Raw genomic sequence first — 17465 nt, forward strand, 5'->3', positions numbered from 1 at the left:
CTCGTTGGCCTTGGGTCGCCTTGCCAGGACCCTATGAGCCCCATCTAGCTCCAGGGGCTCGGGAAGGCTCCCGCGCCCATCAGCGAATTGAGCATCGTGCTCACATATGCCCCAGTATCGGGCCCCTCAACTCCTTCAAGGAGACCCAGAATCCGAAGATTCTTCCTCCTCGACCTATTCTCCAGGTCCTCAAATCTTTCCGCCCACCTCTTGTGCAGCGCCTCGTGCGCCTCCACCTTCACCGCCAGGCCCAAGATCTCATCCTCGTTCTCCGAGGCTTTCTGCTGCACCTCCCGAATCCCCCCCCCCCCCCCCCCCCCCGGGCCCTCTGGGTCTCCACAAGCTTCTCAGTCGCCGCCTTCATTGGTGCCAACATTTCTGACTTCAGCTCCTCAAAACAGCGTTTAAGAAACTCCTGCGACCACTGCGCCCATGCTGCTTGGTCTCCACCCGCCGCCATCTTGCTTTTTCTCCCTCTCACTTTTCGCTGCTCCAAGATATCTTTTTTCACCACTCCACTCCTGGTCCAATCCATACACTGTCGGGGGGACCTTGCTGTCACCTTCCCACACTGGAAGCCGTCGAACAAGTGCCGTTGGGGCCCCTCTCGAGAGCCCTAAAATCCGTTCCCGGCGGGAGCTGCCGAACGTGCGACCTATTCAGGCATGGCCGCAACCGGAAGTCAACTCTCATCATTCCTAATAGTCCACCATGATTTCAGCTGCTCCATAAGCTTGTAAATGCTGAACTCGAGCTAGAGGCACTTCTACGTGCTCTCACCCACGTGTTCCCACATGGTGCAAGGACCAGGTCTCAGACAACCATTCATGTTGTAAAAGATAAATTCACTGTTTCCAGTTAGTGCTCTGGATAAATTACTATATTTTTTAAATTTCCCAACTCTTAATTTGAATGAATGCCATAGATCAGAGAGAGAAAATTACTCACCAACCAATCGCTTACCCTTTCCTTGTGATATCACACTTTATTTTCTTTAGAATTCAGTCAGTCTGCTGGGAATGTACAGACGGTTTCTCGCTTCTCCCTCGCAGACTCGCTCTTTTATTTTCTCGCACTGCTTCCTTGCAGACTCACTCTTTATCCTTTCGCATTGCTCCCTCTCAGACTCGCTCTTTTATCCTCTCGCACTGCCTCCTCACAGACTCACTCTTTATCCTCTCACACTGCTCCCACTCAGACTCGCTCTTTTATTTTCTCACACTGTTTCCTCTCGGATTCACTCTTTATCCTCTCGCACTGCCCCCTCTCTGACTCGCTCTTTTATCCTCGCACTGCCCCCTCTCAGACTCTTTCTCCTCTCGCACTGCCCCCTCTCTGACTCGCTCTTTTATCCTCTCGCACTGCCCCCTCTCTGACTCGCTCTTTTATCCTCTCGCACTGCCCCCTCTCTGACTCGCTCTTTTATCCTCGCACTGCCCCCTCTCTGACTCGCTCTTTTATCCTCTCAAACTGCCCCCTCTCTGACTCGCTCTTTTATCCTCTCGCACTGCTCCCTCTCTGACTCGCTCTTTTATTCTCTTTCACTGCTCCCTCTCTGACTCGCTCTTTTATCCTCTCGCACTGCTCCCGCTCTGATTCTCTCTTTTATCCTTCTCATTGCCCCCTCTCAGACTCGCTTTTTTATCCTCTCACACTGCTCCCTCTCTGACTCGCTCTTTTATTCTCTCCCACTGCTCCCTCGCAGACTCACTCTTTTATCCGCTCGCACTGCTTCCTCTCAGACTCACTCTTTTATCCACTCGCACTGCTTCCTCTCGGACTTGCTGTTTTATCCTCTCGCACTGCTCACTCTCCGATTCTCTCTTTTATCCTTTTGTACTGCTCCTTCTCGGACTCACTCTTTTTCCTCTCTGTGCTCCCTCTCGGACTCTTATCCTTTCATACTGCTCCCTCTCGGACTCCCTCTTTTTCCTCTCGCACTGCTCCCTCTCAGACTTGCTTATTAATCCTCTCGCACTACTCCCTCTAGACTCGCTCTTTTACCCTCTCGCATTGCTCTCTCTAGACTCATTCTTTTATCCTCTCGCCACTCGATTGCTGGTGGCCATGGCCTTAGAAAAAGTTTTTAAGAAAAGTTTGAAAATATACCAGACGGAATAATGTGCTTTACATTCTCTCAGTTAAATTTTGTTTTACGTTTTGTAGGATCATTTCCTATTTGGATAAGGGGACGATAAGGCTTCTTGGTGAGAATGACCGACTTGGTATATTCTCTGTTTCATTACGTGACCGCTTGACCCGTGCCAATGAGGTCGGCACTGCACAGGTGAGATAACATACACTTGCCTTTGCTACTTTCTAAATTCTTTATTTTAATCATATGTTACGTTTTTCTGTTGTGTGGATTTTTAGTGATGAACTATCTTCCGTTATTAATTACCATGAAATTATCATTGAAATTTGCTGCTTCCAGTTTTAGTGGATTGCAAGCATTGACTTTATAAAAAAAAAAATTTAGAATATCCAATTCATTTTTTCTAATTAAGGGGCAATTTAGCGTGGCCAATCCACCTACCATGCACATCTTTTAGGTTGTGGGGGCGAAATCCACGCAAACATGGGGAAAATGTGCAAACTCCACACGGACAGTAACCCAGAGCAGGGATCGAACCTGGGACCTTGGCGCCGTGAGGCAACTGTGCTAACCACTTGAGCCACCGTGCTGCCCATAATTTAATCTTTTTAACCTTGATATCATTCTTATGAATCTGGGTGTATGGCCTATATAATCTTCCTGAAGTGTAGTATGCCCAGCACTAAATGCAGTTACTCTAATGGAGTCTAACCAGAGTTCTGTACAGAGGCCTGGATAGAGTGGACGTGGAGAGGATGTTTCCACTTGTAGGAAAAACTAGAACCAGAGGACACCATCTCGGACTAAAGGGACGATCCTTTAAAACAGAGATGAGGAGGAATTTCTTCAGCTAGAGGGTGGTGAATCCGTGGAACTCTTCACCGCAGAAGGCTGTGGAGGCCAAATCACTGAGTGTCTTTAAGACCGAGAAAGATAGGCTCTTGATTAATAAGGGGATCAGGGGTTATGGGGAGAAGGCAGGAGAATGGGGATGGGAAAATATCAGCCATGATTGAATGGCGGAGCAGACACGATGGGCTGAGTGGCCTAATTCTGCTCCTATGTCTTATGGTCTTAACTGTTAGATTTTGTATTCTAGCCCTCTTGAAATAAAAACCACCATTCCATTCACTTTTCATTGACCATTTGTTTCCAACCCCATTTTTACATCTTTGTATGATTTAATTTCTCTCTGCTTGGAAGTTATCAGGTTATGATCTGAAAGTATCATGAGCTCTTGAAAACCCGGCCATCTAATTGGCTTGTATCGAGTTTTCCAAATATCAGACCAAAAACCTGATTAAATCTCACTCTCTCCATGTTGCAATGGAGTATCTACCCAATCAAAATTTCACAGATTAGCACTGTGATGGGGACACTTACAAGACCTTTTGGGTTTTGTATTCTTTCTGCCCTCTCTGGAAGTTGTAATTCTGGGTTTTAACTCTGAGTACAGTGGAGGAAGGTGAATATGCTGACCATTTGGGGAGTTAGTTGTATTGACCACTTAATTCTCATTGGGTGTGCTGCCAGTGTGTGACATTGAGTTCTTAGAACAAAGAACAATACAGCACAGGAACAGGCCCTTTGGCCCACCAGGCCTGTACCGGTCATGATACCAACCTTGGCCAAAACCTTCAGCACTTCCTTGTGCCGTATCCCTCTAAACCCATCCTATCCATGTATTTGTCGAAATGCCTTTTGATTGACGTTAATGTATCTGCTTTCACAACGTCACCTGGAAATGCGTTTCAGGCACTCACCTACCTCTATATAAAAGACCTGCCTCGCCCATCTCCACTAAACTTTGCCTCACGGATCTTAAACATATGTCCCCTAGTGACTGAACCCTCCGCCCTTGGAAAGAGTGCCTGCCCATCCACTCTATCCGTGCCCCTCATAATCCTGTGGACCTCGATCAGGTCACCCCTCAACCTTCATGGTTCTAATGAAAACAGTCCAAGTCTATTCAGCCTCTCCACATAGCTAACACCCTACAAAACAGGTAACATCCTGGTAAACCTCCTCTGCACCCTTTCCAAAGCCTCCGCATCCTTTGGTTATGTTCATCCTTATGTTAGTGTGGCGACCAGAATTGTGTGCGATATTCCAAGTACTGCCTTATCAAGGTTCTATACAACTATAACATGGCTTGCTATAATTCTTGACTGAATGTATGTATCTTGCTGCAAACATATGTAATGATACCCCAGCCCCCTTTCTGCCCCACCTCCATCAGCCACACCAAAGAAATATTAACTTCTCAACGTCCACATTTAGAATTTGAAATCCTTCCCATTATATGGTTTACATTTTTACCTTCATGAAAGAAGAGCCATGTTATTTCAGTGTTAATTGCTTATTTTACAGGTATCGCCTGCTCTTCAGTCAGTCATACAGTCTGTTCCATTTGAACCTGAAACTGACAATCGGTCAAATTTTGCCAGCGACAAAGCCTTTCAGAATTTCAAGAAGCAAAGGTACAGAGCATATATTGTTTCAAATATAAAACTGACATAGGAGCAGCGGCCAGCCATTCAGCTCCTTGAACTTCTTCTGTATTCAATTACATCATGGTTGTTCTGATGAGATAGAGACCGGTAGGCTAACGTTTAGGTCGCAAGAAGAAAGATGGCTTTCACAACTTCAGGATATCCCAAAGGTGCTTTTTAGCCATTGAATTGCTTTCGTTATTTTTTTTTTGCTCTAAAACAACAATATAATGTTTTTTTGACTAAACAACAATATAATGGTGATCTTTTATTGATGTTGGTTGAGAGATGAATATATGAACGCTGGGGTTCAAAATAGTGCCCTGGGATTTATTATGTCCAACTGAGAAACAGACAAAGTCTCAGTTTAACAGCTCTCCCCAAAGACGGCACTGCTGGCAGTGCAGTACTCCTTCAGTGCTGCACTGAAGTGTTAGCCTGAATTTTATGCTCAAGTCTCTGGAGTGGACTTAAACCCGCAATCCTCCAACTCAGATGTGAAAGTGCTGCCAATTGAGTGTGGTAAACAACTGTAGCTACTCAGTCATTGTGCATTTCACAAATTCCCTATGGAGTAGTCACCTCTACTATCAAGTTCAATCATTGTAACTGGGTTAGATGTGAACTTGGAATTTTATTTTATTCTTTCAAGGAACACTAACCAGCGCTGTTACACATCCCTAATTGCTCTTGAGAATGCACATTCCATTATCTCTACACTCTTATCTCCTAACCAATTCCTTATCCTTGAGAATGGGTTCCCTCCAATTCCATGTGCTTCCATTTTGCTTGCATCTTATATGGAACCTTGTGAATGTCTTCAGAAGGTCCATATAAATAACATGAATAGGTGGTGTTTTAAATGTCACAAACTCCTTCAAATGGATGGAGGCACAAGAATACCTCATTTAATAAGGCATGAAGGTCAATTCAGTGTGAATTTAGAAGTCCATAATTCAATATTAATGTCTGTATAGTAGCATTTTCAGGTACCGAGTTGAAGGTAACCCCATGTTGCATCAGATAATGTTCAACAAACCATTGTTTATTTAGAAAGAAAGTTAAAATACATACAACCATTGTTACAAAGTGACTAATCATCACAAGTTGCTTGTGGAAGTAAAAGGTTCTAAAAACACAAATTCCATGTGGTAATGAGTTTCATATTCTAGCCACTCTCTAGGTAACAAAATTTCTCCTGAATTCCTATCTGAATTTATTAGTAAGAAGTCTTACAACACCGGGTTAAAGTCCAACAGGTTTGTTTCGAATCACTAGCTTTCGGAGCACTGGAAGGAGCAGTGCTCCGAAAGCTAGTGATTCAAAACAAACCTGTTGGACTTTAACCTGGTGTTGTAAGTCTTCATACTGTGCTCACCCCAGTCCAACGCCGGCATCTTCACATCACAAATTTCTTAGTAACTATCTCATATTTATTATCCTCTGTGAAAACCTCTCTTCTAATTTCACCCTGCTAAACCTCTTGATGATCTTAAAGGACTCTAGATCATCCCTCCAATTCAATTTCAGCATTAAAATTAAATATTTACAATTTTGTGTTCGCAATATACAACAAAATTTAATATTTTTGTTTCTATACATTTACCCATTTGTACATTGTAAGTCAAATTTGTCACAGTTTGATGAAAGCAAATAAGTGATGTTGTAAGACATAATTGCCCTTCAGGAAGCACTGATTGAAGAAGAAGGTGACTGAACAGGTAGACGAGGGTAGAGCAGTTGATGTGGTGTATATGGATTTCAGTAAAGCGTTTGATAAGGTTCCCCACGGTAGGCTATTGTAGAAAATACGGAGGCTGGGGATTGAGGGTGATTTAGAGATGTGGATCAGAAATTGGCTAGCTGAAAGAAGACAGAGGGTGGTGGTTGATGGGAAATGTTCAGAATGGAGTACAGTCACAAGTGGAGTACCACAAGGATCTGTTCTGGGGCCGTTGCTGTTTGTCATTTTTATCAATGACCTAGAGGAAGGCGCAGAAGGGTGGGTGAGTAAATTTGCAGACGATACTAAAGTCGGTGGTGTTGTCGATAGTGTGGAAGGATGTAGCAGGTTACAGAGGGATATAGATAAGCTGCAGAGCTGGGCTGAGAGGTGGCAAATGGAGTTTAATGTAGAGAAGTGTGAGGTGATTCACTTTGGAAGGAATAACAGGAATGCGGAATATTTGGCTAATGGTAAAGTTCTTGGAAGTGTGGATGAACAGAGGGATCTAGGTGTCCATGTACATAGATCCCTGAAAGTTGCCACCCAGGTTGATAGGGTTGTGTAGAAGGCCTATGGAGTGTTGGCCTTTATTGGTAGAGGGATTGAGTTCCGGAGTCAGGAGGTCATGTTGCAGCTGTACAAAACTCTGGTTCGGCCGCATTTGGAGTATTGCGTACAGTTCTGGTCACCGCATTATAGGAAGGACGTGGAGGCTTTGGAGCGGGTGCAGAGGAGATTTACCAGGATGTTGCCTGGTATGGAGGGAAAATCTTATGAGGAAAGGCTGATGGACTTGAGGTTGTTTTCGTTGGAGAGAAGAAGGTTAAGAGGAGACTTAATAGAGGCATACAAAATGATCAATGATCAAGGGGTTAGATAGGGTGGACAGTGAGAGCCTTCTCCCACGGATGGAAATGGCTGGCACGAGGGGACATAGCTTTAAACTGAGGGGTAATAGATATAGGACAGAGGTCAGAGGTAGGTTCTTTACGCAAAGAGTAGTGAGGCCGTGGAATGCCCTACCTGCAACAGTAGTGAACTCGCCAACATTGAGGGCATTTAAAAGTTTATTGGATAAACATATGGATGATAATGGCATAGTGTAGGTTAGATGGCTTTTGTTTCGGTGCAACATCGTGGGCCGAAGGGCCTGTACTGCGCTGTATCGTTCTATGTTCTATGTTCTAACAATATTCATAACTGTCTTCCAGAGACGTCTTCTATGAATTGCTGCGTGAGTGGGAGGACAAACATACAAATCCTAGTTGGGAGTTTGAGAGGTCATTGGGTCTTCGAATCAGGTATGGCAGAATGTTACCGTTCTTGGGTTGCAAAGAAGAAGAAACTGAAAACGTTGCCTTACATCCATGGGAATTGAGTGAACATTTTTGTAATCCAGTTTTAGATGTGTGGGTATGGAAAAACAAATTTGTATTAAGTGTTGCATTGTGTAATTCCAGTGTGGGTAAATTTCCTGGCTGCCCAGAAGTCATGGTTTGCAGGAGGGAATTTGCGTACCAAGGGACGATGTTAATTGGGATAGAGTGAGAACAGATCTAGCAGCTCAAAACTGGGCACCCATGAGGCATCCATAGCAGCAGAATTGTATTCAACCATAAGCTGTAAACTGAAGGCCTGACAAACCCCGCACTCAACCATTATCATCAAACCAGGGCATCAACTCTTTCAATAGGAAGTGCAGGAGAGCATGTCAGGAGCATTATCAGACATAAGATGCTAAGCTGGTGAAACTATAACATAGGACTAGATGCATGCTAAATAACAGAGGCAGAACAAAGTTGACAGAGCTAAGTGATCTCAGAACCAGTGGATCAGATCAAACATTACAGTCCTGCCACATCCAATTATGAATGGTGGCAGACAGTTAAACAACTCACCGGAGAAGGAGGCTCTACAAACAATCCAATTGCCTGTGTTGGGGGAGCCCAGCACAATGGTGCAAGAAATGGATCCATGTTGGCTCCTTCTAAGGTCCTCCTCCTCAGCGTCTCAGATGTCAGTTAACCAATCCTTTATTCATGCTAATATGTTGCCCCCAACTCCATGAGCTCTTATCTTGCCACCTTATTGAATGCCTTTTTGAAATCCAGGTATACTACATCTCTTTTCTCTACCCTACCTACTAGATACATCCTCAAAAACCCTTCATAAATCTGTCAAACAGGATTTCCCTTTACGAAATGAAATGAAATGAAAATCGCTTATTGTCACAAGTAGGCTTCAAATGAAGTTACTGTGAAAAGCCCCTGGTCGCCACATTCCGGCGCCTGTTCGGGGAGGCTGGTACGGGAATTTTTTGATAAAACCGTTGACTTGTTCTAATAAATTTTCTAAGTACATTATTCAGACATAGATTCCAGCATTTTCTCAATAACCAATGTCAGGCTATTTTGTCTGTAGTTCACTGTTTTCCCTCTCCTTTTTTGAAAGACAGTGTAACATTTGTCAACTACCAATCTGCTGTGACTGTTCCCAAATCTAAGGAATTTTGGAAAACTATAACCAGCACATCCATCATCTCTCTAGCTATCTCTCTAAGAACCCTAGGGTGGAGGCCATCGGGTTCTTGGGATCCAATGCTTTTTCTCTGCTAATATTTAGTTTCTTAATTTCCTGTCTTTTTGGCTCCTATGTTATTGTCTATTTCTGGTTTGAAACTTATGCGTTCTACTGTGAAAGCAGGCAAAAAATATTTGCTCAATGACTCTACCATTTCTTCATTCCTCATCATTTCTCCAGTCTGTTTCATGCAACTTTTATTTTGGTTACTTTTTAAACTTGTTTCAAGGGTTGTGGGTATCTCTGACTAGGCCAGCATTTGTTGGCCTTGAGAAGGTGGTGGTGAGCCACCACCCTGAAATGCTGCTGTCCATGTGGTGCTATTAGGAACGGAGTTTCAGGATTTGGGCTCGGTGACCATGAAGGAATGGCGATGTAGTTCCGAGTCAGCATGGTGTGTTGCCTAGAAGGGAATTTGAAGGCGGTGCAGTTCCTATGCAGCTGCAGCATTTGTCCTAGGTAGTGGAGATTGTGTGTTCGGAAGGAGCAGACTTGATGAGTTGCAGCACTGAATCTTGTAGATGATGTGCACTGCTGACACTAGGTTAATGGTGGAGGAAATGAATGTTGAAGGTAGTGGATTAAGCAGGCTGCTTTGTCTTGGATGGTTTTGAGCTTCTTGAGTTGTTGGAGCTGCAGCCATCCAGGGAAGTGGAACATATTCCTTAATACTCTTAACTTGTGTCTTGTAGATTGTGGACAGACTTTGATGAGTCAGGAGGTGAGTTACACTCTGCAGAATTTCCAAACACTTGTTGACACGTGTAGACATAGTACTTGTATGGCTAGATCATTTCTGGTCAGTGGTAAAACACCCCCCCCCCCCAGGATGTTGTTCAGCTATGGTAATTCCATTGGATGTCATGGTGAGATAGTTGGATTCTCTCGTTGGAGATGGTGGTTGCTTGGCACTTGCCTTGTACAAATGTTACTTACCGCTCATCAGCTCAAGCTTGAATGTTGTCCAGGTCCTGCTGCATTTGGGTGTGGACTGATTCAATACTGAGGAGTCGTGAATGATTCTGAGCTTTGTACAAACATCCACTCTTAGGACCTTGAGGGATGGTCATTGATGAAGCAGTTGAAGATTGTTGGGCCTAGGACACTATCCAAAGGGACTGCAGCAGTGATGGCCTGGGCTGAGATGATTGACCTCAACAACAACCATCTTCTTTTGTGCTAGTTATGACTTTAACCAGTGGAACCTTTTCCCCAATTCCCATTGACTTTGGTTTTGCTAGGACTCCCTGATGTCATACACCAGTTCAATGCTGCCTTGATGACAAGGGCAGTGACTCTTGACTCACCTCTTTAGTTCAGTTCTTTTGTCTGTATTTGGACCAATGGTGTATTGAGGTCAGGAGTTCAGTGGCCTTGGCGGACTCAAATTAAGAGTCAGTGATCAGGTTACTGCTGCTGCTTGATAGCACTGTCAATGACCCCTCCCATCACGTTGCTGGTGATTGAGATTAGACTCGTGGAGCAGTAATTGGCAGGGTTGGATTTGTCCTGCTTTTTGTGGACTGGACATATCTGGGTAGTTTTCCACATTGCCGGGTAGATGCCAGTGTTGTGGCTGTACTAGAACAACTTGGCTAGGGCCACGGCTATTTTTGGAGCACAAGTCATCAGTACTACTGCCAGAATGTTGTCAGGGCCCATAGCCTTTGCCTTCAGCTGTTTTTTGATGTCATGTGAATGAATCAAATTGGCTGAAGACTGGCATTTGTGAGGCTGGAGACCTCTGGAGGAAGCAAGATGGATCATCCACTTGGCACTTCTGGCTGACTGAAGGTTGTTTTGCGAATGCTTCAGCCTTGTCTTTTGCACGGATGTGCTAGGCTCCTCCATCATTGAGGATGGGAATATTTATGGAGCTTCCAACTCCAGTGAGTTGTTTAATTGTCCACTACCATTCACTGCTGGATGTGGCAGGACTGCAGAACTTAGACCTGATCTGTTGATTGTGGAATTACTTAGCTCTTATCTATTACTTGCTGCTTATGCTGTTTGGCGCGCAAGTAGTTGTGTTGTAGCTAATCAGGTTGACACCTTATTTTTATGTATGCTTAATGTTGCACTATTCATTGAACTGGCGTCACGGTAATGGTAGAGCTGGGGGTATGCTGGGCCATGAGGTTGGATTGTGGTTGACTACAATTCTGCTGCTGATGGCCCACAGTGCCTCATGGATGTCCAGTCTTCAGTTGCTAGATCTGTTCGAAGTCTATTCCTTTTATCATAGTGGTAGTACCACACAACACAATGGAGGGTATCCTCACTGTGAAGACGAGACTTTGTCTCCACAAGGACTGTGATGATCACTGTTACCGATACTGTCATCGACAGATGCATCTGGGGCAGGCAGGTTGGTGAGGATGAGGTCAAGTATATTTTTCCCTCTTGCTGGTTTCCTCACCACCTGTCGCGGTCCCAGTCTAGAAGCTCTATCTTTTAGGTCCTGGCCAGCTTGGTCTGTGGCAGTACTACCGAGCCACTCTTTGAAGTTCTCCACCAGAGTATATTCTGCGCCCTTGCCTCCCTCCGTGCATCCTCCAAGTGCTTTTAAACCCGGAGCAGTATTGATTCTTTTTTTAAAAAATGTATTATTACAAACATGTATCAAAAAAAAAGTTACAACACGTATGTACCACGGGAAGCATACTTCCCAACAATCAACTATACAGTTTGTACAATTTTTCCCTCCTCTCCATAAGCTCTGGCTTCTCCAAAACCCCAAATATCGCCACAAAAGGGTCTGCATCCACCTCCTCCCCAACTATCCTTGCTAAGACCACGAACACTCCCGCCCACACCCCTCGCCAACTTTTCACAACCCCAGACCATGTGTGTATGATTTGCTGGCCCCCGCCCACACCCCTCGCACTCATCTGCTACCCCCTGAAAGAACCCATTCATTCTCGCCAGCTCAATAATAATAAAGCAGGTTCAGCAACACCTGCTGCCTCTGTAGCAGAGTCCTACTAACCCATGGCACCTTCCCGCCCATACAATATCCAAAATAATCGTGTCCAGCTTCCGAAAAAGGCCTTTGGTATAAAGATCGGGAGTGCCTGAAAAATAAACAGGAACCTAGGCAGAATAATCATCTTTACCATTTGGACCCTCCCTGCCAAAGTCAATTGCAATATATCCCATCTCTTAAGATCCCCCCTGGCCTCCTCCACCAGCTTCATTAAATTCCACTTGTGGAGCATCTTCCATTCCCTCGCTACCTGAATCCCCAAATACATGAACCTATCCCTAGCCACCTTAAATGCATTCCCCCCCTAAATTGGCTCGCCGCCCCAACTCATTAACCGGGAACACTTCGCTTTTCCCTACATTCAACTTATACCCCGAGAACTCCCCAAACCTCCACAGCAGGCCCATGATCCTTCCCATACTCCCAGCGGGTCCGAAACATACAACAGTAGGTTGTCGGCATAGAGCGACACCCGATGCTCCCTCTGTCCCCTCATAATCACCTGCACTCCGCCGAGGAGCAGTACTGATTCATTAGCCGAAGGGGAACGGTATGTGTTAATCAGCAGGAGGTTTCCGTGCTCATGTTTGGCCTGGTGTCTTTGGACCTTGACCCAGAGTCAATATCAAGGACTCCCAGGGCAACTCCCAACTGTATACCACTATGCTGCTACCTCTGCTGGGTCTGTCCTGCCAGTGAGACATGACATACCCAGGAATAGTGATGGTGGTTTCTGGGAAATTATCTGTAAGACATGATTCCGTGAGTATGACTGTCAGGTTACCCCCGTGTTTGCGTGGGTTTCGCCCCCACAACCCAAAGATGTGCAGGGTAGTAGATTGGCCACGCTAAATTGCCCCAAATTGGAATTTGTCAAATTAATCAATAAATAAAAATGACGGTCAGGTTATTTATTGCTTGACGAATCTATGAGACAGCTCTCCCAATTTTGGCACAAGTCTCCAGATGTTAGTACGACAACTTTGCAGGATTGCCATGGATGGACTTTTGGGACAGGTAAAAGGATACAGTTCCTGAAAGGACAAAGCTCTTGAAGTTTGTCTGGCTCTGACACACAATGCCATGTCCTCCCAATACTTTTCTGGAATGAGAGTCTGCCTGCTCTGCTGTATTACCCTTTGGGCGGGCCCTTGGGGAATTACTCATATGGATCTCTATTAGGCCAACTGGCTTCCCTCACAACGTCCAGCACTCAGTTCTGGAATGGCCAGAATTGCAATGAGGACACATCGGTCTCCAAGGGTTCCCTTTTGGCCTGCAGGGAGGGTTCTTGCAACCTTCTTTATATTTCATTTTCTGGATGCAGGACCTTTCCTACCTAGATCACCCTGCTTATTTTTCCAGTGCTCATGGTTTGGAAAGAGGCCACCTGAGTCTCTAGGCTTATGGGTGAGATCGTAGCTGTCTGCTGTGACAGCTACAACCCTAGCTCTGAGGATTCTCTGCTCCAAATGTATTCGCAGGTTGGAGGGTAAGCAATTTTTGAATACCTCCAACAATACCAACTCTCACAGCACTTCATATGTATGTGGGACTCTTGGGGCACACTGCTGCTTCACAGTGCCAAGGACCCGGGTTTGATTTTGATCTGGGTACTGTGTGGAGTTTGCACATTTCCCCGTGTCTGCCTAGGTTTCCTCCGGGTGATATGGTTTCCTCCCACAGTCCAAGGATGCGAAAGTTAGGTGGATTGATCATGCTAAATTACCCCTTCGTGTCCAAAAGATTAGTTGGGGTTACTTGGATAGGGAGGGGTTGTGGGCCTACATTGGGTGCTCTTTCGGAGGGTCGGTGCAGACTTATGGACCGAATGGTCTCCTGCACTGTGGATTTTATCTTTCCCCATCAGTTGAACATGATTTGTTTCAGTCGTTCGAACTTGATGTAGGTTTGTGTGTGCTGCTTGCGTGCGTTCCAGAATTACTGGCGGTATGCCTCTGGGGTTAACCTGTAGGTACGGAGGATAGCAGCTTTGCTCTGCTCATAATCCATAGATATATATCAGGAGTCAGCATAGAATAGACCTTTTGGGTGCCCCCTGGCAGCTGTCCCTGAATTAAAAACATCCAGATATCCGATAATGATTTTAGTTGTCATGCTTTCTTGCAAGTAACAATAAAATAACTTCACATCATTCACCTCAAATATGGGAACGATTCTAGCATACATGAGGGGCTTGGAGAATAGTTCTGGGTTCGTGGGATAGGAGATTAACATAGAATTTACAGTGCAGAAGGAGGCCATTCGGCCCATCGAGTCTGCACTGGCTCTTGGAAAGAGCACCCTATCCAAGGTCAACACCTCCACCCTATCCCCATAACCCAGTAACCCCACCCAACACTAAGGGCAATTTTGGACACTAAGGGCAATTTATCATGGCCAATCCACCTAACCTGCACATCTTTGGACTGTGGGAGGAAACCGGAGCACCCGGAGGAAACCCACGCAGACACGGGGAGGATGTGCAGACTCCGCACAGACAGTGACCCAAGCCAGAATCGAACTTGGGACCCTGGAGCTGTGAAGCAATTGTGCTATCCACAATGCTACCGTGCTGCCCCAATCCGATGCTATCGGATAGAGTGATTTTTCCTTTCGGCTGTCTGGTCCCTTTTGAGCTGCTAGTTCAATTTCCCGTTTCTAGAGCTAGGATTCTTTCTCTCTCTCTCTCTCACACTTTGTTTATCCTCTCTCTTCCCTCTTGAGTACTACTTTTTCTCTCTCGTTTCCCCTCAAATTCTAGCTGCTTTCTGAGCTTTTCCTGCTTGAATTGGGTGAGGGGATGCAGAGTCATGGTTAAGCTCTACATCTAATTGTTCTATTGGTAACGTGAGACCTGAATGTTGTACCAACAGCTGGATCAATTCACTTCTCTTTATTGGGTACTTTGAGCTGTACCTCACCAACTGCAGTTTTTGGTTGCTTTGTGCTAAGGGTCTCTAGCATTTCACTGTTCAAATTTCCTTCCTTCACCCACATCTGGTCATCAAATGTTACCATTTTCTTAGTGTTATGGAAAAGAAAAATTATAAGTTACTGGTTTTAAAATTCATTCCAGCCACTGAGTTTTCCCTTGACTTTGACTTATCTCTGGTCAAATTCAAAGGGTTTATCCTGGGTTTAAGCTCCCAATCTCTGTTCAGGGCAGGAGGGGGTTTAATTTAAACAACCCTGATTTCTCCTCTTTCATAGAATCACAGATTTTACAGTGCAGAAGGATGCCATTCGACCCATCGAGTTTGCACCGGCACTTGGAAAGAGCACCCTACCCAAGCCCACACCTCCATCCTATCTCCGTTACTCAGTAACCCGCCTAACCTTTTTGAGCACTAAGGACAATTTAGCATGACCAATCCACCTAACCTGCACAGTTTTGAATTGTGGGAGGAAACCCACGCAGACACTGGGAGAACATGCAGACTCCGCACAGACAGCGATCCAAGCCAGGAATCAAACCCGAGACCCTGGAGCTTTGAAGCAACATTGCTACCCACTGTGCTACCGTGCTGCCACCCATGGTACCGTGCTTTCCACAAAACCAGAAAGGTGTTTGATTTGCTCCCCCGTGCATAAGCGGTGGCGTATTTTTCAACTCTGTTTTGGTGCGATTGCACTTGCACAGTAAAAGAGGGATAGAGAAAATAAATATTTACTGGACAAAGACCACTGAGAAAAGAATCAGTGTTTCGTGTGAATCGCGAGTCCAGAATCAAACTGCAGTTAGGCATCCCTTCACCGAGGTTGGCAGGCTGAACTGATGCTGGAAATTCACTTCTCCAGTAGAGCTACCTCCATGATGAGATAGGCACACGATGAATCAGTCTCGTTGGCGATGGTACAGAAGTTCCAGCAGAAACCGTTTAGGTGAAGCCAGATATTCAATCTTAGCAGAGACCCTTTTCTGTGCTCCTGCTTGTAGATGGTAAAATGGCAGACCGAGTACAGCAAGGCAATATTACTGGTTACATCAGCCAGAGGATTCCATGTCACATGCCACCTCACTACTTTGACTTTGACAAAGGGGTCCAATCCTTTGACTGTGTCCCTGAAATTGTTAAAGGTCCCAACTATTAAGACTTAAAAGTAAAGTTGTAGGATTCTTTGTCCCAGCAGACGGATAGGCCTGGCATAGGAAATTAAAGTGGCCTTTGAATAGGTCTCTGCAGCCCACAGAGGCTGTTAGTCTCTTCAGAGACAATGTGGCACACATTTCTATTATACTGCCATGGTAGCTCTTTTTGTTCAGGGTCACAGGCAGACATAGCTTCAGTCATTTTAAAAGGGCCTTAGTCCAGTTTTATTAAATGTTATTAATGAGCCATGCGAATATCTGTATATGTTTTATAAAATATATAGTCTAAAGTCTTAAACCCCTGACAATAGCTTAATCTCTAGTAGGTTCCACATAGTATTGCTCTAAGAATTTGTCAAAAAAACGATGTACAGGCTCAACTTCTGGATCATGGTGAAAGAGGAGGGGAAATAGGACTAATTGGTTGGCTCTACTGAAGAGCCAGCATACAATGTGCTAAATGGCCGCCTTCTGTACTATAATGCCGTTAAGTGTGTGTGGTGGAGTTGGAATCATGGGTTGTCAGTGAGTGATGTGGGTCTTGGTATGGTGTGACGTGTATGCATATGAATCCAAAAGAGACCAACCTTATTTGCTTATTTAAATTAGTCATTTGTAGCTCATAAAGGTTATAAAACACCGGCCTCCCCGAACAGGCGCCGGAATGTGGCGACTAGGGGCTTTTTACAGTAACTTCATTGAAGCCTACTTGTAACAATAAGCAATTATTATTAAAGTTCGAGGCCACGAATGGTATACTTGTCGGACCTTGTCTGTCTAAATCAGGTTGGCTTCATTTGGAAGTATTTTAACTTATTTGGATGATTAAACTATGAATAAGCAAAACTTTGAACTCACTTTGTTACCTAGCTAACAGTGATTATGTAGACTTTCCAGGTGTTTGCAGTCTGTAGTAGGAGTGTCTAGGTTTGTTTATTTCTAACAGTTTTTTGCATTTTTGCAAACGGTAGAGTGAATGAATTGAACTGGCTGGGTGCTTGTTTTCTTTCCCCATCACCTATATATTTGGTTAACAGCCAGCAAAACCTTTACCTAGTGACTGAAAAGCATATGCAACTGATGTTTTGTCTGGAATGGTGCGCACCGACACAAATAAGGATTAGACCTGCTTTGTTTTCTAGCTGTCAGACCTGAGATTGTCCAGTATTTTCTGTTTTTGTTTTCTAAACTTTTCAGCCAAATAAGAATACCATATGTCAATGGGAAAATAGGAATTTCTAGATTTTTTTTTTTTTAAAAACACCACCGTCTATAAAGCTCACCTTCCATCAAAATCATGTAATACAATAATAATGGAGTTGTGGACTAATCCTAACAATCAGTCCCTATCAATGAGGCTAGAAGGTCCTCAGACCTTCATGTAAAGATGAGACATGAAGGTTCAGTTCGGGCACTCGAGAGTTACAAGTTAGCTAGGAAAGACCTAAAGAGAGAGCTAAGAAGAGCCAGGAGGGCACATGAGAAGTCTTTGG

At 44.6% G+C, this 17465-nt stretch overlaps 1 protein-coding gene across 2 annotated transcripts in view; it reads left to right on the forward strand.

Moving 5' to 3' along the window:
• The window catches only part of LOC140398684 (codanin-1-like), a 185795-nt gene that overhangs the window by 60068 nt on the left and 108262 nt on the right, over positions 1–17465 (forward strand). For both annotated transcript variants that reach the window (XM_072487669.1, XM_072487679.1), the window contains exons 6-8: positions 2167–2287; positions 4466–4575; positions 7525–7614. In XM_072487669.1, coding sequence (XP_072343770.1) covers positions 2167–2287; positions 4466–4575; positions 7525–7614 — 321 coding nt within the window. The remainder of the gene's footprint in view (positions 1–2166; positions 2288–4465; positions 4576–7524; positions 7615–17465) is intronic.

The sequence above is a fragment of the Scyliorhinus torazame genome, chromosome 2, assembly GCF_047496885.1.
Source record: "Scyliorhinus torazame isolate Kashiwa2021f chromosome 2, sScyTor2.1, whole genome shotgun sequence".
NCBI classification, from domain to species: domain Eukaryota; kingdom Metazoa; phylum Chordata; class Chondrichthyes; order Carcharhiniformes; family Scyliorhinidae; genus Scyliorhinus; species Scyliorhinus torazame.